The 23,524-nt window shown below is 49.2% G+C and overlaps 1 protein-coding gene across 2 annotated transcripts in view; it reads right to left on the bottom strand.

The window, feature by feature from the left end:
- The window catches only part of FGD5 (FYVE, RhoGEF and PH domain containing 5), a 115,716-nt gene that overhangs the window by 23,194 nt on the left and 68,998 nt on the right, over positions 1-23,524 (bottom strand). For both annotated transcript variants that reach the window (XM_032650390.1, XM_032650391.1), the window contains exons 6-10: positions 8,865-9,025; positions 8,437-8,593; positions 7,731-7,818; positions 6,020-6,070; positions 5,377-5,435 (exon numbers count right to left, since the gene is read on the bottom strand). In XM_032650390.1, the coding sequence (XP_032506281.1) occupies positions 5,377-5,435; positions 6,020-6,070; positions 7,731-7,818; positions 8,437-8,593; positions 8,865-9,025 (516 nt within the window). The remainder of the gene's footprint in view (positions 1-5,376; positions 5,436-6,019; positions 6,071-7,730; positions 7,819-8,436; positions 8,594-8,864; positions 9,026-23,524) is intronic.

Below are 23,524 nucleotides of genomic sequence, written 5' to 3'. Positions count from 1 at the left end.
GCGTGAAGTCTGTGGGGCTCTGAAGGCGAGGATGGTGACAACAAAACTTAAACCCAGCTCAACTACTGACTGGATTGATGCAACTCCCACCCTCGACATGAATGGCATGAGTACAAAAGAAGCATGTCCACTTCTGGAGGTAGACACTATTTCCCCCAGTCTCTACAGTTCTTCTACACATAACGTCTGGTATTTGATTAAACATTATGGGAAACACAAAAAAACAAGAACAAACCCCAACTCATTTTCAAGAGATAAAGCATTCAAGAAAACCAGAATGTGAGGTGACACAGATGTTGGAGCCATCAAACAGGGACATTAGAACGACTATGATTCATATGTTAAAGGAGCTAGTGGAAAAGGTAGACAGCATGCATGAACAGACGGAAATGTGAAAAATAAGAAATGTGGTATCAGAAATGAAGAATTCCTTTGACAGGATTAACAGCAAACTGAACACAGCTGAGGAAAGAATGAATGAACTTGGAGATAGGCAAGTTGAGATTCACCAAACTGAAACACAAAGAGAAAATAGAGTGTGGGGGTGGGGAGGAAGAACAGGGCATCCAAGAGAATTTTCCAAAATTAATGAACAACAAACCACAGGTCCAGGAAATTTAAGAATCACAACAGGATAAATGCCACACCCCTCCAAAACACACATACTTAGATATCATAGTCAAACTTCTGAAAGTCAAATGTAAAGGGAAGATCTTGAAGGCAGCTAGTAAAAAAGGGACACTACATAAAGAGGATAAATATAAACATTGCAGCAGATTTCTTATCAGAAACTAGGCAGGCCATAAGACAGTGGCATGGCATCTTTAAAGTACTGAAAGAAAATATTGGTCAACCCATATTTCTATACCCAGGAAAAATATTTTTCAAGAAGGAAGGTAAACTGATCAATTAAATAAATGGATGTTGGATGGCAGGAGCCAGGTTTCTCCCTGTTGGAGTGGAAATTTACAGATAAGCCAGGGAAGGAGGCTGGAATGATCCATTTGGTAAGAATCAGAGTTGAAGACATCAGTAAGAACTCATATCTAGCTTAATACAGTTGGTTATATATAGAAATAGCTATAGATACGAGTATATACACAGGTTGGTATATACACATTTATTACTTTGCTCTATAGCTAAGAGAATCTAGAAGAAATGATACCCCAATAGCAGTGAGCAAACCTGGTGCCCAGATCTTGGTTTCTAATACCATTAACCAATTAAAGGAACCAAGCCTCCTTGGAGAAAGAGCTGATTCTAGGACTGGAGCAGGAAATATACAACATGAACCTGGAGCATCCTGTAGTGCCAGAAAGTAAGGAAGTGCTCAAAAAATAAATAAACAAAATAAAAATCCCCACCCAATCCCACACCAACGGGGGTATGTGAAAGAGGCACAGGAACCAACTGGCCAGGTTCTCAATGGCCAAAGATGGAACAATTTGAGAAATAAAATAAAGTAGATGGGATTAGAACTCAAACATAAAATAAATATACGTGAATTCTTACTGATATAAATAATTTATTTAGAATTAGTGAATACACTAATAAATGAGAGAGAAGAGACAAATCTCCCTTGCAGAAGAATTCCAAATAATTTAGGTAGATACTCTGCTCTCAAGGAGAGGGAGCATTATTCCTCACTCCTTAAATGTGGGCTGTGCATAAGTGACTTTCCTCCGAAGAATACGGACAGGGCAGGTGGGGGTGGAACTTTACACGGAGAGATCCGACAAACACAACCTTGGCCAGGTGATCACGGTCAACATCAACAGTCATACAACAGGTTGCCAGTATGTACCCTTCATATGCTATGATGAGAATAGTACTTTCTGTGATCTTCCGCCTAAACTACAAACCAAGTCCAATCGTGAGAAAAACATCAGACAAATCCCAACAGAGGGCATCCTACACTATAACTGATCGGTATTCTTCAAAACTGTCAAAGTTATCAAAAACAAAGGAAGCCTGAGAAACTGTCACAGTCAAAGGAGCCTAAGGAAACATGACATCTAAAAGTGATGTGATAAATATCTAAAAATCTTATGTTCTGGTATAATGTTTAAGTCATAATTCTAGTTATTACTTTAAAGTGTATATCTCAGAAACAACTAAATTTCCTTGTCAATTGCATTATTACGAACTTTCATCAAATCTTTAACCGTGGTCATTTTTAAGTCTTTTGTCATTTACAGACAGTTCTGGGTATACTCTGATGCTTTTGCAAAAATGTTCCTATAAAAGGGTTTCATCTTCAAGGAATTCATGGAAAAGACTCTGACAAGTACAGGTTTCTGGTAACTGACCGTACTGCTGAACTGGATGAATAAGCATTTTCAGAACTCTAATGGAAAACTGATGAATTCATAAAAGGGCTAACAAAAGATCAAGAATGAAAAAGAAATTAATTACATGGGACTGAGTGAACTGATGAGGATGATTATAATTTTTGTGACTTTCTGTTTGAATTAAAAAAAAATCCCGCAAGGACTCAGAGGCAAAAAATATACCAATCAATTTTCACTGCAAAGTAAAGGAGCTGTTACAGTGGAGGATTCCTGGACTGAACGTCACTATTATGACACAGTGTGAGTGGGTTTCATGTTCGGTAATTGCAATCATTGTTGCTTTTGTTGTGGTCACCCATTTACAATACTTGGTGTCAGTTTATTTATCTCTTGTAAAAATAAAATACAGTGTGTGTGTGTGTGTGAAAAAAAAAAACGAAACAAACAAACAAAAAAAAATAAAAGTGATGCGATATCCTGGATGACAACCTGGAGAAAACATTAGGCAAAAATTAAGCAAATCTGAATGGACTATGGTCTTTAGTTAATAATACTACATCAATATTGGTTCTTTACTGTAACCAACATACCACGCTAATATAAGATGTTCGTAACAGGGGAAACTGTGGCGTGCGTGCGAACTTTCTGTATAATCTTCTCAATGTTTTCTATACATTTAAAACTGTTCCCGAAAAAGCTCTATTCAGAAAGCAGAACGGTGGTAGCCAGGGGCTGGGGAGAGGTGGGGATGGTGGTGTTTCACACTGTGTGTTGGATGGTATGTGGGTCCCATTTTGGATTGGCGGGGTGGTGGGATCTGGCTTTTCCTGGAAACCGTACCTCCAGCTATGACCTGTGTGAGGAACTGTGGTAATGGTTTGATGTGAGCATAAACCCCAAACGAACTCTAATGGAAAACTGATGAATTCATAAAAGTGCTAACAAAAGATCAAGAATGAAAAAGAAATTAATTACATGGGACTGCCCTCCTCCAAGTAGCCTTTGCTGGTCCTCACAACCAATAAGTACTTTCCAGATTCTACTGAAGGCCACCTAGATTCATGGAAGACTTTGCAAAAAGGGGTTCTGGCACCATCAAACATATTTTAATAGGATCACTCTGGCTGCCAGATGGAGAATGGAACGGCAGAGCTGGGAGGTGATGAGGCCTGAGCTGGAGGGGGACCAGGGGGGAGGGAGAGGCAGAGCCCCAGTCCATCTTTCAGGAACACTCACAGCCACCGAGCTCTGCGTCGGGGTTGGGTTATCTGGACCTGCCCGTCCATGGCTCAGGCAGAGTCCTAGCCCGGTCCCAGCAGGCGTGAGGTGGAGGCCACTAGTCCAGAGCAGGCCTGGTGCAGTGTCCACAGGCAGCTGGAGAGACAACAGCCAGCCTGCATCTTGGCGTAGCATCAAGCCTGGCCCTTGGAGAAAGCCAGGAGGGCATTTGGCCGTGGGCTCCTCCAGTTGCTCCTCCAGGCAGGGACCATGTGCAGGAGCTCACCACAGGAGGGAAGACACAGCCCTTCCTGACCTAGATTTTCCCTTTTGGAAGCAGAGGCATATCCCTCCTAAAGGGAAGTGTAGGCAGCCCAGCCCATCTGCTGCTACGTCACGACAGGGCGCCGACTCCAAAGCACCTCTGTTTTCTGGCTACAGTGAGGGAAATCTCACTGTATGTACAAAATGCCAAAGAGCAGGGAGCCCACGGACACCGGGGGGGACGGTGGTGCTGATGACAACAGCGTGTCTGACCCCCTGGATTTCGCACCCAGCTGTCTTCAGCCTCCACACTTGTACACGTCTCCACCAGCCACCTTGACTTCTCCCCTCAGACTCTTTTCCGACCGCACCTACGCTGTTCCCATCTTCCAGCCACGCTGGGTGACCCTCTGAACTCTGACATGTCCGGCACTTTCCCATCTCCACGCCTGTGCCCAGGCCAGGCCCTCTTCCTGGACCACCCTTGCTCCCTCTGCCTTCATGGCACACGCACATTCCTCCCTGTGTGGGCTCCTCCTGTATCATTGCTTCTCAGTGATCTCCCTGCTGGAGAGATGAATACCTTCCCTGAACCTTGTAGCACTTTCTCTCTCTCCCTCACGATGTTTATCATGGTTCTTCATGTCCACGTATTTACTGCTCCACTAAGCTGTGATTTTCTCAAGGGCTGGGATTCACGTCTTAGCTCTGCATCTCCAGACCCCGATACAAGACGTGACATGCAGCAGGGGTCCAAGAGACGTTATTTCCTTTCCCCTATTTCTATCTGCTGATGACTGACTATATGGATGCTCTGCATACCTGCCACAGCAAAGCTGAGCAACAGCTCGGCATACACACCACCATCACTCCCACCTCTGCCTGTGGAAGACATCACTAACCGATCACTGAACTCTTTCCCAATGGTCTAGGACTCGGCCTCAGAATCGTTCTTAACACACAGCTCTAGCATATTTACTGCTTAGAGGAGCAGAAAATATGTGGACACAAGTAACTGTGGCAACCACTGGAACAGAGTTGGGAGGTGGGATAAAACTGGCCATCTTGGACAGAAACGCAGTAAGCATCTGATCAGTATCTCCCGAATGCAGAGTTATACACTGTCAGAACCAGGCATGCTTTAGAGCTCACATGTTCTCGTGGATGAACGGCTCTCAAACTTTTGTGGGCCATTTATTTGGGGTGTTTGTTAAAAATGCCTATCTCTGGACCCTATCCCAGAAGTTCCAACTGGGAAGAGCTAAGGCGTTCCTAGGAATCTGTAGTTTACAGGCCACTCCAGGTGCTAACGCAAATGTTCTCAAACTACAGTCTGGGCACTACTTATCAGGTCTGTGCAAGTCTGCAGCCTCCCTCACTATTCAAATAAATGGTGAACTGGAGACCCAGAGAGGGACACACAGTACCTGAGGTCACACAGCACATGTCAGCGCCAGAACCCATGGCTCGTTGCAAGATCCCATGAGATAAATGGTTGCCTGTGCCCCTCACCAAGAAGTGGGGTATCACAAGGCAGACCTGTGCAGGGTGGAGGGGCTCCTGGAACCTGCAGCCAACGGAAGCTGCCCAGGGCTGGACTTACCCCTTGCTCCATGCTGTCATTGGCGCGGTCTGTGACCTTGGAGATGAGGGTCAGCGAACCTACAGAAAGAAGCAGAGCCGAGGGCTGGGCCTCCTGGGGCGGGCCGGGCTAGCTGCTACCTCCTCGCCTCTCCCCACGCAGGACCCCTGCAGGGCCTTGTGTATGGGTGGCACCAATTCTTCCCATGGCCGGGTCAGGTCACTGGCCCAATCCCACCTTGGCCACTACCGCCTAAGTGACCTTGACAGTCACGTGACCACCCCATGCCTCAGTTTCCTCGGCTGTAACTAGAATATGTTAAAATAGGGACTGCCCCGGCAGGTCGTATGCAGGGACAGCCACACAGAACTGGGAGGAAACAGGGAGTCTGGGTGAGATTTTTAGACCTGGCACTACCTCCTATCACTGAATTCTGATCACCTCCTTCTCCTCCTCTGACTGGACGTCAGCCCATCCCAGGGAGTCCCCATGGTTGAGGTGAAGGGGAGTCACTTGGCAGCCCCGGAGGCCTCACGTCCCCTGCACACCCAGCTGGGGGGAGGGAGCTGTGTTGTGTGCCTGGGATCTGGTGTAGAGTCCAGAGTTGGGGAGAGGGACCAAAACAGGAATGCATCCCCTTCCTCTGGGTTCACACCGGACTTACCCTGCGTGTTATCGTACTCAGCCGAGTCCGGGCAAAGGTTATTTAAATAGTCTGCAGACAGAACAAGAGCCAGGAGTCAGTTTGCCCTGGGGACGCCAGCCCCTCGTGTCCACAACAGGAGCCCCTCTGCCTCCAGAGACGGAATGAGACTTCCAGAAGCATGAGGTGCCCACCCTCTCTTCTGTTAGCCCATCACAAGAACACACTGGCACAAAACTGGGCCCCCAGCATCACCACCAGCATCACGCCCACCACCGCTACTCATTCGTTCACTCATTCCCCAAATATCTATTCAGCACCTGCTGTGTGGCTGGCACTGTGCTATGCCAAAGAGGCACACAGTCAGCCGGGGGAGACAGATGTGGCCACCAACATGGTAGAGCGGGATGTGTCAGACCCTTAACACATTTACACCCGTAAGGCTCGACACGGGCTGGTCTTGCTCCAGCTACCTCTCCATGCCTCTCGTTTAGTGGGGCAATGTAGGCATTCTTGCTACTTCTTGAACATGCCAAGCTTGCTCAGACCCCAGGGCCTTTGCACTTACTATTTCCTCCACCTGGTACTCTCTTCTTCCAGATCTTCATATCGCTCATGTCCTCACTTCACTGATATCTCTGTTCAATGTTACCTCCTCAGACAGGTCTTCCCTGAGGGATGGATCTAATACAGCATCCCTGTTCCCCTGAATGTCTTTAACCTGTTTCATTTTTCTGTAAAGCTCTTATCACGGACATATTATACTTTTATTTCCTTATTTGTTTGTTCGAGTATAAGCTCCATAGCATCACAGACTTTGACTGTTTAATTCACTTCTACCTTTCCAGCATCTAGCACAGAGCCTGGTACACAGTAGGTGATTAATAAATACTGGTTGAATTAGATGAAAAAATCCTCCATCTCCTGGCCCTAATGTCTTTTCTTACAGCCTGGTTGGTCCCTGGAGTTACATGCCTATCTCTATGTGTGTAGTTCCATCTTCCCCACCAGAGCACCAGCTCCTGAGCCAGGGGTCTCTGTCCATTTAGAAGGCAGTTGCTCAGGACAGAGGTAAGGGTGTTTCTGGCAGGCAGAGGTAGGGGAGGGGATGACACTCCTGAGGGAAGTTTGTACAGAAGGAAGAAACAAGGACCTGGGGCAGAGCCCCAGGAATCACTGACATTTACGGGGCCGTGGAGAGTGGCCAGTAGAGATGGAGAGGGAGCGGTCAGAGGGGTCAGAGGGAGGCAGGGAGAGAGTATACCACAGAAGCCCCGGGAGGAAAGGGCTTCGAGAAGCAGGAAGTGGTCAGCGGCAAAGCCACAGAGAGGGCCAGCAGGTCCAAGGGGGAAAACATCCGCTGATTCAAGAGGGCTCTGGTGATAAGACAGCTTTAGGGAAATGAGACCCACTGAGCCAGGGAGGAAATGCAGCCCAGGGGAAGGTGTGAGTTCCTGTGTGTTAGGACGGGAGAGGCTTAAGGGAGACGTAGCAGGTGGCCACTCGGGCAAGTTTCCACGTGGCAGCAGGGGATCCAAAGCTCAGCCGGAGGGAAGGTGGTGGCTGGGCCTGGCACCTCTGCAGGGGGTGACGGCATCCTTCCTCCCACCCCTTCCTGCTACAGTGGGAGGGGAGGTCTCATCGCATACCTTGCCAGGCCTCCCCCACCCCTCTGCAGGTGCTTCCCCTCCCCACACCAGCTTGGTACACCTTGACCTCCTGTGGGGCCCACCTGTGAGGAGCACTTGGTACTGGAACAGGCGCTGAACCACCCTCAGCAGCCGGTGCTTCACGCTCTGGCCACCTCCTTGCTGACTCTGCTGCTCCCAAGAGACAGGAGAACAAAACTCCATCAGAGACCCCTGCCTGAGGTCTCCGGGCTTACGGCATCCCACATGAGCCCATCCACACATGTTCCCTCCATGCCTTCTCCTGGCCAGGCTGAGCATCTCCAAAACCAGGTTCCCCTCCTCCAGGGTGTCCTCCCAGATTAGCACCGCCCCACTCTGACAGTTCATTCTTTCAGGCTCCCAGACTGTGCTACACTCAGTTATACATCGCTCCCAGACCCTGCTTTGCATCTAATGTTAGTGGTAGGACAAAGTCCCTGATTTTGCTGCCCAGTAACTGGATCCCCAGTTGGTGGTCATTCGTTGGGCACTCCAGTGGCTTAGGGCCTCAGCTTGCTTTGTGCTTCTCTCCTGGACAGAGAAACAGCTACTAAAACTCTCCCCATGGCTGGTGCTCATGGAGTTGTCATCGATGGCCCAATAGGGGATGTTCTGGGTTTCCCCTCCTGCTGGGTCACCCTCTCCTCCCTACCCCCAGGTCTGCCCGTCTGCCCCACTAAGAAGCCCCACTGATTTGCATTAAGCCCTTCCATGCCCACCCCCACCCCTGCATCCTTAGAGCGGGTTCTTTGACTACCGACAACCCACCTCAAATTCTCGGACAGCAGCTGCTAGCCGGGGGGCATGGAGGCAGTTCTCACCCAGCAGACTCAGGTACCTATCAAACTGCTGGATGTGAGCGGCATGGTGCTCAAACTCCTGCTCCCGGGCCAGGAAGACATCAGCCACCTTCTGCTGGCTCTCCCTGCAGCCAAGGAGGGGGCGGAGAGGACAGCAAGAACTCAGCCTTGTGACCACACGGTGTTGGACGGTGAAGGCTGGCATTGCATCTCTGGTGGGGATCCCAGGTCGACTCTCCCACGGTTGCTTTACTTTGGGTGAACGACCTAACCCCTCCGTGTCTCAGCTTCCCCACCAGTCAAACGGAGACACCATTTCACATGGTGGGGTTTTTACCCCACCTCCTGCATTCCCCAAGGCAACGAGGTGGGGACCGGGGGTCCGGGGCCACTCACCAGTGTGACAGCCTCTCCTCCAGCTCCTCCAGGATCCCCTGGTGAAGGTCGCGGATGGGTGGGAGCTCACTCAGGCCACGTCGCAGCTCCTCCCTGGCCAACGTGTCCTTGCCCTCTTGGTCCATCTCATCCAAGGCCCCCATGACAACTCCGTGGAAATCCTGAAACCCCGAGAGGCCTGTTACACACGAGTCGACTGGACTGAGCACAGTCCCCCAGGCAGCTCCTCCGCGGCTTTGGAGCCCTGGGTACATACTGATGGCACGGGACCTCACACCTGTGTCTCAGACCCTGTGAAATGGGGGTGACAACACGCACCTGGTGATCACAGGTAACTGATGCCCAAAGAGCCCCCCACGGCTCCCAGTATGGAGTAGGTTTAAAGCATGCTCATTTCCCGCCTTCCCTGTGGGACCTTGGGTGCACACTCTTTTACAAGATGGATAAGAAGTTGGGTAATTCCTTCTCTGAAGAAATATACAGCTCCTGCTTTACAATTATCCACCTCTGAAGAGGTTCATGGGCTGTTCTTTCAAAACAAAGTCCAAAGAAACTATAGGCATCTGCTCCCTGGTGTAAAAATGGTGAAGATGATGACTGTGAAAACATTCATGTGTAGTGCTAAGAAATCAGGAAGGGGTACAAAGCTGTCTTCCTACCCTAACACAGCTGTGTAAAAAATGAATAAAGGAAAAAGCTGAAAGGGAATGAAATGTAAACAGTTACAGCGTCAGGGGTATAGAATTAGGAATGATTATTTTCCCTTGTTGCCTCTGTTTTCTAAAATTTCTGTATCATGATTACATACTTTAACAATTAAAGTAAATTTAGGGAGTTCCCTGATGGCGCAGTGGATAAGACTCTGCGTTCCCAATGCAGGGGGCCTGGGTTCGACCCCTGGTCAGGGAACTAGATCCCACATGCATGCCGCAATTAAGAATTTGCATGCCACAACTAAGGAGCCCATGTGCTGCAACTAAGGAGGCTGCAAGCTGCAACTAAGAAGCCCGCCTACCACAACTCAGGACGTCACATGTTATAACTAAGGAGCTGGTGAGCCACAACTAGGGAGCCCAAGAGCTGCAGTTAAGGAGCCTGCCTGCCACAACTAAGACGCAGTGCAACCAAATAAATATTTTTTAAAAATTAAAGTAAATTTAATAAACATTAAGATTATAAAGAATGTACGACTTCTTTCTCACAACAAAAATGTCTGATCTTGGGCTTCCCTGGTGGCGCAGTGGTTGAGAGTCCGCCTGCCGATGCAGGAGACACGGGTTTGTGCCCCGGTCTGGGAAGATCCCACATGCCGCGGAGCGGCTGGGCCCGTGAGCCATGGCCGCTGAGCCTGCGCATCGGGGAGCCTGTGCTCCACAACGGGAGAGGCCACAACAGTGAGAGGCCCGCAAAAAAAAAAAGTCTGATCTTCAAATACGCATGCTCTTACATGAGGCCCAGCACTATGGTTCTAAATACATGGACTATCCTGAAACCACCCTGAATCCTGAAGCAATGCACATCAGGTGAATCTCAGCATCAGCAGCCATGGTCCGGCCCAAATCCAGAAGGTGACGTCACCCTGTCAACATTCAGGAAGGACCACCACCCTGCCTCGTTCAACTGCCTCCCTGATGGGGAACTCATTACGGGCAAGACAGTTAATCCCATTGCTGAACGGTTTTTACCGTTAGAAAAGTTTCTTTACATAGAGATCTGAAAAGGGAAAGTGCCTGAGAGGCAGGGAGGAGGAGAGGGAGGGGTGCTGATGGAGAGAGCGAGACACAGAACGGGAGGGGCAGAGACCCGGGGAGACTCTCTGGCTGCCCCGGAACATCTGTAAAGAGGCCACTGTGCTCCAGGAAGGGCAGCAGATGTGGAGGTTGCAAAGGTCCCCACTTCCTCAACACCTCACCCCGTCCTGCGTCCGGGAACGGCAGAGGGGACACGGGGAGGGCGGCCACCCTGGCTTGCACTCCCAAGGAGGGGGGATGAGTTGGTCCTGTCTGAGGTCGGCCCTCACCAGCCCCAACACTCAGGTCGGAAACTGGGTGGAGAGAACGTGTGTCCTTAGGTGGAGGCCACATGCTTGAGCCATAATTAGAAACCGAATCGGATTGTACCTGAGCTACCAGAGCCTTTCCTGAAAGCAAATTTAGGAGGATGGAGAAAGTATGAATGACAATGAGAGGGCAGCTAGGTGGGGACGGCAGCCAGCAGGTGGTGCTACTGAATTCTTATTTCTGCCCACAGCTGGCTCTGGGACACTTGGGGTCATCCTGAACCTGGAGGGGAGGTTTCTCTGTTGACCTTGACCTGGCATGGGAGGGCCCACGGGAGGGCCCGCCCACTCCTCCCTTCGGCGTCTCTGTGTTCACTGGGACCCAGTCTCCAGCCCTGCAGGGTCTTGTCAGCCGCGGCATCCCACAGAAAGAGAGAAAACGTGCTTGATGAGGCTGATAACCCCTCCTGCCTGGCAGCTGGTGGACAGAGGACTTTAACACACCCCCTTATCGGCTCAGTGCCAGGTTCCAGCCCAGCTACCCCAGAAGCAATCACGGGCAAGCCGTCAACCTATCTGAGCCCCAGTTTCCTCAGCTGGAAAATGGGGATAACAGTACCACCAGGTATCTACAAAGTGAGGCTCCTGAGAGGCTCATCCTGATGTTCGAAACTGCTTTGTAAACTATAAAGCGCTATTCCTGCGGCAGCAATGGTTCCATTTTAGATACGACATCTTCAGAGCAGGGCCACATCTGCTGGTTTCCTCCAATGCTTCTGAAGTCCAGCAAAGCATGCGACACAGAGGTGTCTTATAACACTTGCTGATGGATGCACTGCAGCGCCCTTATTTACCAGAAAAGGAGAGTGAGTCACGGGGGAGCCAAGACCCGAATAGGGTCACCCTGATACGCAGACCACAGTACACAGAAGGGGGTGGAGAGGGAGAGGGAGTGGGAACACGAAGGACAAGCAAAGACAAGGCTGATGGCTCCATCTGCATCACACTCCAGGGAGCTTAAATATTAACGGCTTTGCAAGCTGGCTTCTCATCTGTAATCAATTCTCACTCAATTGACTCAGTCCCAATGGGCAGGACGGCCACCAACAGCATGACTCATTCCTTGAACTGGAGCACAATCGGAACCGTACAGACATCCGTTCTGCAAACTCGCATCGGCTGGAAGCGCGAGGGCCCACCGCCCCATCCATTGCTCCCTGACCGGTTTCTGCCATCACCGCACCTCGGGGCCTGGCAGCCACCACAGAGGGAGGAAGGGGGTAGAAGATCCGTGGTCCTCATCTCCTTATCACTCAACAAATATCCTGAGCGCCTGCTCTGCCCCAAGCCCTGAGGGGACAGCGGGAACAGGAGAGACGCTGTTCTGCCGTCAAAGAGTTTGCAATCTAGGGGAAACGCAGTGAGCAAAACAATGACGTCAACACAGGGGTGTAACTGCTGTGACGGGAAAAACAGGGGCTGTGCAGACCACGGGAAGGAGACCCGGCTTAGCACCAGGGAGGTAACGCTTACACTGAGACAAGAGGGGGAGTGTTCCAGGTGTGGGGACAGCACATGCAAAGCCCCTGAGGTGGAGGAGGAACCGAGTTGGGTGTGGTTTGCGTGCCGTGGGTGTGTGCACACAGGCCAGGCCGCATGCAGGATTGGAGCATGATGAAGCTGGAGGGTCAGACAGGACCCACCCCACAGGGCCCTGCAGCAGGCTTAAGGGACTTGGGTTTCATCCTGGGGTGGTGGAGAATCACTGAAGGTGCTAAGCAGGGGAGCAAAGTGACCAGGTTATCTGTCTTTAAAAGTTCACTTTGTTGGGAGAACAAACTGGAGATGGCTGGAGTGGGAGACCAGTGAGAAGGCCGTTCCAGTCGTCCAGAACAGGGGAGAGGCCAGGACCCAATGGTGCCATTGTGGGAGAGAGTGCATGGACCAGAGTCGGTAAGGAGTATGAAGTGACTGGACCCCATGCCTGCAGGGTCCAGTCCAACCCCCTGGGGCACCGGAGGCCTTCCTGACTCGGTCTACCCTCTCACATACGTGCCTCCTCCGCTCTGTGTGGAGTTCCTGTCCCAACCCTCGAGGGCTCTAGAGAACGAGAACGAGTCCTTGTCTATCTAGACGGTTGCCTCCATGTGACCTGGGGCAAGTCACTTCATCACCATGGACCTCAATCTCCCCCTCTGCTAAATGCGGACACATGTACCTCTGCACAGGGTTTGTGCAGACCTCCTTCTGTCATGTTTTAGGAAGATTCGTTTCTGGGCCTTGCTTCTCCCCTACTAGACTGAGTGGTACTTATCTCTGTGCCCCGAGCACCCAGCCCAGGGCAGGTGCTCAACAAACAGCAACGCTGATGGTTACTGAACGCTTGCATTATTATTACTTCTATTTTACCAATAAGGGAATTAGGCCCAGAAGGATTAAGTAACTCTCCCAAGGCCACCAGATGGCGAGATTTGAGCCCACGTCAGCCTGACTTCAGAACCCTGGCTCTTCCAGCTGCTTCATGCCAATTCCTCCTCTTATGACTGGCCCAGCCAGACAGGTAAGTGACTTGCTCAGGTCAAGGAGGGAGACTGGAGCCCAGATCTCCAGAATCCTGGCCAGGGCTCTGCCCAACCTCAGAGACCCTGGGGCAGCCTGGGAGAGAGGCAAGGACAGCCTATGCCTCTGGAGCCCAGACGAGTCTCCTGGGAGCTCACGGGGTTCCCAGGACCCTGCTCTGGACATGCCTGCAGTGGATGCAGGGACCTCACATTCAGGGGCCTGGTCCCCTGGCTCCTTTCCCCTTCTCCAAACCACTCATTGCATTTTCTGGGTGACATGGCATCTCCATTCTCTGGGCTAAACAGTTAGTGGGTGGCCAGAATTTCCCACTCCTTGCAAGTGGTCAAACCACTGATGGTGCTGCCAGAAGTCAAGTGGACGCACTGGAATCCCATGAGTCCAAACGTACACCAACATCAACCTTGACCCACCTACGTTATAACTGCGCCCTGGCAGAAGCCGTGAGCTGTCCAGGGCACATGACTTCATTTGACCTGGCCAATCACCGGAGGATACTTTGGAACCCTGAAAATGTTTCTGTGGGGCACGCAAAGACTTTTTAAACCATATACAAAAAGTACTAACCATACAGAAAAAAACTGTTAAATTGGACTTCACGTTAGAAGATGAATATGGAAAAATGGAATTTGGTTGTTCTGTGTACTACTCCTAATCTTGTTACTTTTCTATAAATTTTACTTTTCATTTCATTTTATTTTTTGCCATACTATGAGGCATGCGGGATCTTAGTTCCCCAACCAGGGATCGGACCTGTGCCCCTGGCAGTGGAAAGACACAGAACCTTAATCACCGGATCGCCAGGGAAGTCCCTTGAATTATTTTAAAATAAAAGGCTAAGAATAATTTTAAAAGTAAATAAGATGAGAAAGAATAAAATGCTTAGGAATAAATTTAACAAAAGAGGCATAGAACATGTACTCTGAAAACAACAAAACATCACTGAAAGAAACTAAAGAAGACCTAAGTAAATGGAAAGATGTCGCATGCTCACAACTTAATATTGTTAACAGGTCAGCACTCCCGAGCTGAAAGACAGATTCACATCAACCCCTATCAAGACCCAAGTTGCCTTTTTTACAGAAATTGACAAGCTGACCCTAAAATTCATATGGAGATGCAATAGCCCAAACAACCTTAAAAAAAGAACAAAGCTGGAAGACTCACACTTCCTGATTTCAAAACTTCCTACAAGAATCAAGACTGTGTGGTAATGATGGAAGGACAGACATTTATATTAAAGGAATAGAAATAAACCCTCACATTTACGGTCAATTGATTTTTGACAAGGGTGCCAAGAAAATTCCATGGAAAAATAATCTTTTCAACAAATGGTGCTGAGATATTTGAATATCCATATGCAAAAGAATGAATTTGGATTCCTTCTTTAGATCATACACAAAAATTAACTGAAAATCAAAGATTAAAGGTAAGAGCTAATACTATACGGGACTTCCCTGGAGGTCCAGCTGTTAAGACTTCACCGTCCAGTACAAGGGGGGTGGGTTCGATCCCTGGTCGGGGAGCTAAGATCCCACATGCCTTGTGGCCAAAAAACCAAAAAACATAAAACAAGCAGTACTGTAACAAATTCAATAAAGACTTTAAAAATGGTCCACATCAAAAAAATCTTTTAAAAAGAGAGATAATACTATAAAACTCTTTAAAACATGAGAGTAAATCTTTGTGATTTGGGGCTAGGCAAAACTTTCTTACCTATGACACCAAAAGCACAAGCAAGGAAAGAAAAAATAGATCAATTAGAGTTCATCAAAATTTAAAACTTTTACGCTTCAAAGGATACTATCAAGAGAGTGAAAAGACAACCTACAGAATAGGAGGATATATCTGCAAATCATGTATCTGATAAGGGACTTGTATACAGAATTACAATAAAAAGACAACCTACTGAAAGATGGGCAAAGGATTTGAAAAGACATTTCTCCGAACAATATACACAAATGACCAAAAAGCACATGAAAGGATGCCTAACATCATTAGTCGTCAGGGAAATGCAAAATCAAAGCCACAATGAGATACCATTTTGCACCCACCAGGATGGTTATAATTAAAGAGACACGTAGCAACAAGTGCTGCAAGGAAGTGGAGAAATTGGAACCGTCATACTACAATGGTGGGAATGTAAAATGGTGCAGCTAACTTTGGGAAACAGTCTGGCAGTTCCTCAAAAGGTTCAAGAAAGGTTACCATATGATCCAGCATACACTCCGAAGTATATACCCAAGAGAATGGAAAACGTGTTCATGCAGGAGTTTGCACATGGATGTTCACAGCAGCATTTTCATAACAGTCAAAAAGTGGAAAGAACCCAAATGTCCATCAACTGACGAATGGATAAACAAAAATATGGTATATCCACTCAATGAAATTTTACTTAGCCATGAAAAGGAATGAGTCAACAACACACACTACAACATGGATGAACCTTGAAAACATTATGGTAGGGCTTCTCTGGTGGCGCAGTGGTTGGGAATCCGCCTGCCAATGCAGGGGACATGGGTTCGAGCCCTGGTCTGGGAGGATCCCACATGCCACGGAGCGGCTGGGCCCGTGGGCCACAACTGCTGAGCCTGCGTGTCTGGAGCCTGTGCTCCGCAACGGGAGAGGCCCGCCCACTGCGATATAGGGTGGCCCCCGCTCGCCGCAACTGGAGAAGGCTCTCGCACAGAAACGAAGACCCAACACAGCCAAAAATAAATAAATAATAAATTAATAAAAAAAAAAAACATTATGGTAGATGACAGAAGCCAGTGTCAAAAGACCAAAAATTGTATGATTCCGTCTATATAAGATGTCCAGAATAGGCAAATCTATAGAGACAGAACTGGACTGGTGGGTGCCTAGGGCTGAGGGGGGTGATAACTCAGGGGTATGGAGTTTCTTTGGTGTGATGAGAATGTGCTAAAATTGACTGTGGTGATGACTGTATAACTCTGAATATATTGAAAAGTATTGAATTTTACGCTTTAAACAGATGAATTATATGGTTATGAGATTTATATCTGAATTAAGCTGTTGAAAAAATTGAATAGGGAAGCCACAGACTGGGAGACTATTCACAGTACACATATCTGAAAATGGACTTGTGTCCAGGATACTTAAATAACTCCTACAAATCAAAAAGAAAAAGACAGACAACCCAATTAAAAAAATAAGCCTAGGACATTTTTCAAAAGAGGATTTCCAACTGGCTAGTAAACAGAGGAAAGATACTCAATTTCATTAATCATCAGGGAAATGCAAATTGAAATCGCATGAGAAACCACTACATGATCAGCAGAATGGCCATGAGTGAAAGGACAGACCGTGCGGGTATGGCGGCCAGTGCGTCGAGAAAGCGCTAGTCCTACACATCGGGAGTCGGGGTATATATTGCTTCGACCACGCTGTAAACCTATTTGGCAGCTTCTAATAAAGCCAAATCTATGCTCACCCTATGACCCTATTTACTCCTAGGTAAATACTGAGGAGAAATGGGTTCCCTAGAACATTCAGAGCAGCTTCGTAATAGCCTCAACTGGAAACAACCCAAACGATCTTTAACAGGAGGATAGATAGACCAACTGTGGGAGATCCATACGAAAGAACACTGATACACGGAAAATTGGCATGTATCTCACATTACGTTGAGCTAAAAAAAGCCAGAGACAAAAGGAATACACAATTTATGATTCCATTCAGATGAGGTTCAGGAACAGGCTAAACCAACTGAATGTGATGGAAAGTAAAATCGTGGTACCCTCTGGGGGGATGACGTCGACTAGGGCAGGGCACAAGGAACCTTCTGGGATGATGGGGATGGTCTACCTGGGTGGTGGTTACAAGTGCGCACACAGGCATGTATTAAAAATTTGACCCCCACCCTTGAGATGTGTGCACTTACCTGTAGGTAAGTTACAAGACATTTTTTAAAAAAGCAGAACAGTTCTCTGAGGCCCCTGGGGGAGTGAGGACACTCAAGAGCTCCCCACTGCTTTCACGCTCCTCCAAACCCCTCGCAGCCTCTCCTGCCCTCACAGCCAAGTTAGTCTGCTTGGCCGGTCGCTGACGGCCCTTCAGGAGCTGGCCGCACTGGTCCTCGCAGCTGACGCTCATTCCTTTACACCAGTGGGGCTCCAAGCGGAGTGTGCATCCAAATCTCCTGCCCGGCTTATTCAAACCCAGCTTGCTGGACCCCAGCCCCAGTTTCCATTCAGCAGGTCGGGTGAGGGGTTGGATAGTTTAACATTTCTTCCACGTTCCCTGATGTCGCTGCTGCTGCTGGTCCCGGGGCCACACTTTGAGAACTGCTGCTTTATAAGAATCCTCTTTCCCAGCCTGTGTGTGTTTATTCTGTGCCTCCAGCATCTGATCCATATCTTGCTCATCTTTCTTTCTTTCTTTAATAGACCTTTATTGGAGTATAATTCCTTCACAATACTGTGTTAGTTTCGGTTATACAAAGCTGCTTTCAAACGCCACCTCCATCATGAGGCCTTCCTGGGTTACTTCAGCAATCAGTCTAAGGGACTCTCAAGTGTCCTAGGGCCTCCAGAAACCCGGGGTCACAGCCTGAAGGGAGTCACCCCGATCTCAGAATGTCTCTGAAGTCTCATATTTTAGCTTAAAAATGAATGCATATTTTACATTATTCTCCAAAATATACCCAATTTAATTACTTTAAAATTTCACATCTAGAGCAAAGCGGAGGCTCTTAATAAATGTGCCGTGTTTATCCCGTGGCCTCGACTATGCCCCAGGCACCTGCTGCATACCTAGGGCAGTGTAACCTGTATCCCAGCCTGAAAAGTAATGGCTTTACAAGGTTTTGTATTGTCAGGCTATTTACCTGCTCTGCATGTTTCTATTATCTTCCCTCCAATTAAGCAGAGAGCAGGTTGTGTCTACCCATTTTTGTTTCACCCTTGGATTGACCCGGCTTTGTTCACAACTGTGCTGAACAAAGCAAAATGTTTGCTACTTTCCCACTAGGTTCTCCATTTCAGGTGCAAATTGCAATAACCTGGGGAGCGTTTCCACTGGTTTCCATGACCAGGCTGCACTCCAGACCAATTAAACACAAATCTCTAAGGGTGGAACCCAAGCATCCATATTTTTCTAAAGCTGCCGGGCCTGTGCTGAGGGAACTTACAGGATCACCTATCTGTGTGTCTCAAATGTTAGTACTGCCTGGAGGGTTCTGAAAACACAGATGGCCAGGCCCCACCCCCAGAGTTTCTGACTTAGCAGATCTGAGGTTCTGAGGTGGGATCTAAGACTATGAATTTCCCACAAGTTCCCAGGTGATGCTGATGCTGCTGGTTCGGGGACCACACTTTGAGAACCACTGATGTAGATGAGTCTTTCTCACACTGTACTCCGTGGAGACCCAGGGCCAAGGAAGGTGGAGTCAGAGCCGACTTTGGCCTCCACCTGCCTCTGAACAAAGGTGCCTCCACTTTCATCCACTCTTCATACTGGCATTCTGAGTGAAATTCCTTTGAAAACAAGCTTCCATGGCTAAAAGTGTCTGAGTTCCATCAGCCATCTCAGGGTGAGGCATCAAGGAGAAAGAGACTTTCCAAGGTCACACAGCAATTTCTTTTCCTGAACTGAATGAAAATACAGAGGGAAGAGCCACACGCCTAGCACAGGAAACTCCTCTACTGAGATGCCCCCAACAGCTACCAAATTCGTACCTCCCAAAATGGGGAGCTCACCAACCCCCCTGGCACTTCAGGGGGAAAGCGAGCACATTTTCTCACACGCAACTAAAATCTGCTTCTCTCTGCTTCTCCCAAAGATCAATGTGCTCTCTGCCAGCAAAGACTGAGAAACAGAACCCCTCCAACCCCCGCCAAGTTGATTAAAAATTATTTCTTAGTGGGCAGGGGCTGCAAAAATAAGTAAGAGACAGCCTCGTTCCTGCCCCTGAAAAACAGAAAATCTTCCTGGCTATACATCAACTTCCCCAGCATGAGGCCATCTGGGGGCTTAGTCTGGGTTAAACTTGTGGTCCTCCAGCATCGCCCCCTCCCACCAAACCCACCAGACCAACCTTCCCTACAACTCCCTTACTACATCTGCCCTGCTCGAGTCCTCAGGGCTCCCAAATTCCTATGTCCCCTTTTTGAAACACGACACATCCTGGCATTCAGGCCCTGCCTGAAGACCAGCTCTCCAGACTCTTCCTGTACACCCTACACTCCCCAAGCCCTCCCATCTGTGCACTTGTTTCTGTGGCTCCTACCTGCCAAAAGGCCTGTTTCTACTTCCTGTCCATCCATGTCCATCTCAACACCTCCTCTTCCAGGAAGCCTTCCTTGACTTCATTCCTCCCGCTCACACTGACTCCTCCCTCCTCGGGCTCCTTGCCATCTTACTGGACTGTTCCACATTTCATTTGTCTCCTCCCCCTTCTCAGGGCTCTGGAGTCAAACAGCCCTGGCTCCACTTCTCACTGGCTGTGTGACTTTGGGTAAGTCACTCACCTTCTCTGGGACTCAGTTCTGGACCCATCCAACCATGTGAGAAATATTTACTGAGCACAAACTATATGCAACTAAATGAGCTAACGTATGTAAATTGCTAAGCACACATAGGAGCTCAACAAATGCTCTATGGCTGGGTGAGAAAAGAGGGGACTAGGGGGGCCAAACTGACAGCACACCAATTTAGGTAAATAAACTCAGAAAGTCGCCGAAAAGTCCCTCTAGATCCTCTGTTTGCCCCAGTCATGTCAGCACCGAGGCCGCAGCCAAATTAAACTCCTACGTGCTGATAAGGAAGGGCTTCTGAATGACTCTCTTTCTCCGAGCAGTCTGAGAAGTCGGGCTGTGTCCTGGGGTGCTCCTTACGCCCCTGACACCCTTTCCAGTGGTTACCACTGCTGAGAAGAGCAGGCGGTGCTGTCAGTGGGAGGGGCACAGGAAGGATCCATGAGCCTCTCCCCGCCCTTCTGTACCGTGTCTGCCTAATACCCCTCCCAAAGTCCTTTCGCCCCTTCATAAAAGCCTGCCAGTCGGCAGGCTCCCCCACTCCAGGGCACCTCCTTCCTCCTAGGGTCCCTGAGAGCCCTCTCCTGACACTGCACCCTCCCTTGGGGAAATCTGAGCCTCTCCTAGAGCTTCAGTTAACTTCTCTACACTTGACCACTTCTGGTGCACATCCCGCACCCAGCTGACCACTAGCACGTCCTTCCCCAAGACCCCCTCCCTCGACTTAACCCATCATCTGCCCCCAAGCCTAACCTGACCCCCTCCAGCACTTGCTGTCTTAGCGAGTCGGCAAGTCAGCAAGCCAGAAATCTGGGGTCAGCCTGGAGCCTGCCCTCCCCCTCCCACACTCGACGGCCCATCAGTCCCAGGCACACAGTCCTCAAATCTGCCTGCAGCACCGCAGCCCACTCTCACTCTTGCTAGAATCACCCAACGGCCTCCCACGGACCTTCAGCGGATCAAACCCAAACCCCAAGCATGCCTCGCGGGCTCTCCGGGCTCTGCCCCGCCTGTGCTGGCCTCAGCGCTCACCGCTCTCTTACTCACAACGCTACAGCCAGGCTGAACTTCTTTCCGTTCCCAATCACACCATTCTCCAGCTGGCCTCTGGGCCTTTGCACATGCTGATCCCTTTGCCAGGTGCAAGCCTTCCTCACTGCTCCCCACCCAGCTAACTCATCCCCATCCTTCAAGTCTCAGCTTAGACACGTTTCCTCTGGGAATCCTTCTTGGACCCCCAGAGGCCTGGGGCGGGTACCTCCCCTGAGCCCCTGCAGCCTTTGGGTGCCCCCCACCACTGTATTAATACTGTTTCCTTCATGCCCACTTCCCTCCTGGACTGTCAGTTTCTGGAGGGCAGGGCCCTCCCGCTTGTCATTCCTCCATAAGTCCCCCGTACCCACCCCACAGGAGGTTGCTCCGGAAATAATTTTGATTGAAGAAATGGTAAGACTGTTGGAAGAACTGACCCCGCCATCATTTATTCATCAGGCATTTACTGCGCACCGACAGCATCCCAGGCATCACAAACCACTGGGGATGAGATCTGACAAGCGCTTTGCCCTCAAGCAGCTCAAAGTCTAGTGAGGGAGGCAGACAATAAGCAAGCACCTAAAAGCCTTGAAATGCACCAAGCGAAGCAGACAGAACTGAAGGGAGACATGGAGGACTCAACACCCACAGGTGGAGACTTCAACATCCCACTCTCCGGGACGGATGGAAGACGAGACAGAGAATCACAGGGGGCAGCAGACTTGAAGAGCGCCACCATCACCCTGACCTCAGTGACATCTACAGAACACCCCCACACACATCCTTTTCAAGTACACACGGAACATTCTCCAGGATATACTATATGTCAGGCCATAAAACAAGTCTCAATAAATTTAAAAGGGCTGAAACCACACAAAGCACATTCTCCAACCACAACGGAATTAGAAATCAGAAGCAGAAGGAAACGGGGGAAATTCACAAATATGTGGACACTAAATAATTTTAAATAACCCATGGGTCAAAGAAGAAAGCACAAAGGGAATTAGAAAGTACGTGAAACTGAATGAAAATAAAAACACAACATACCAAGTAAACAAACAGATAAATTCGATCATTTCAGATAGTAAAAGGTGCAGTAAAGAAAAGAAAATGAAGCAGGAGGGAGCACAGAAGACAGGAGAGCTGCGGTTCCTTGCCCTCTCTGCATCCCCACCCTTGTCACGGCCTCATCGCAGGGGAGAGCACATCCCTGTCCCTTGCCTCTGGGCCTGGCCATGACACTTGCTCTGTCCAAAGCCACGTGGGAAAAAGCGACGATGCGCCAGTTGTGAGCGTGAATTTTAGGAGCCCTCTGGTGTTTCTACTTGCTCTCCTACCATCACCCTGGGAATAGCCTCCCCCGAGGAACCTGCTGTACCTTCAGACTGGGCCCCAGAATAAACACACAAGAAATACAGCTGCTGACTTGAACCCAACTTTGACCAAATGACTCCCAGTTGACCCAGTTTCCCTTGCAACTAGGAGTGCCAAATGAGATGAAAGCAGAAGTTGTCCAGCGAGGCTTTCAGGAAATTGGTCTCAAGTAGACTAACTCAGCCAGGAGCATAACCTTTTGATTCCCCCCATTTCCTTCTTCCTGCCTGGGACACAGATGTGATGGCTAGAATACAGCAGCCATCCTGTATTCATGATACTCCTCCCACTGAATGGTGAAGACTATGTTCCCTCCCCTTGAGCGAAGGTGGACTTTTGTGACCGTCTCAACTAACAGAGTGTGGTAGTAGTGGTGCTACTTTTATGACCTGGCTTTGTCGAAGGCTACATCATAGAAATGTCACGTACTTCCTCCTGGCTCCCTCTTGGGACACTCATTCTTGGAATCTAACCACCATGTTGTGAGGAAGCCAAAACCTGCCCAGGCAGAGAGACTACCAGTAAGTGTTCTGGCCGCCAGCCCAGCTGGGGTCCCAGACAATAGCCAGCACCGAGCAGCAGCTGCTGATGTGAAGGCACCTCTGGCTGATTCCAGCCCCTGGTCATCAAGTCACTCCTTGATTTTAGTCTTCTCCAGACATCATGGAGGACAGACACACTCTCCCCACCTTGCCCTGTCCGAATTCCTGGCCCGGAAAATCTGTGAACATCATAACATGGTTGTTTTATGCCACTAAGTTTTGGGCACCACCTTTGAGAAGGTGACACTTGAACTGAGACCAGAATGAGAAGGAAGAACTTGGCTGTGAGAAGGGCAGGGGCAGGACATGCCAGTGGAGGGAAGGACAAGTGCAAAACCCATGCAATGTGACTGCGTTTGTAGCACCTGAAGGACAACAAGAAGGCCAGTGAGGCTGGGGTGCAGGAAGGAGAAAGTGGTCAGAGGAAAGGGCGCAGACGTGGATAAGGATCAGATCACATAGGGCCTCTTGGGTGAGGAACCTCCTCCTGGGGTCTCAGATGGTGACAGCTTCCACAGTCACCTCTCCCAGTCAGCAGACTGGCTTATGCACAGGCCTACAATGCTTCGGCCCAAAGAAGGGACCCATGGTAGGAATTTTCTGCAACTGCTAGTGACACGGAGCAGGACCCTATGG

The sequence above is a fragment of the Phocoena sinus genome, chromosome 11 (assembly GCF_008692025.1).
Source record: "Phocoena sinus isolate mPhoSin1 chromosome 11, mPhoSin1.pri, whole genome shotgun sequence".
Classification (NCBI taxonomy): Eukaryota; Metazoa; Chordata; class Mammalia; order Artiodactyla; family Phocoenidae; genus Phocoena; species Phocoena sinus.
The sequence above is the reverse complement of the archived record's forward strand: the minus strand, read 5'-3'. Positions and strand labels throughout refer to the sequence as shown.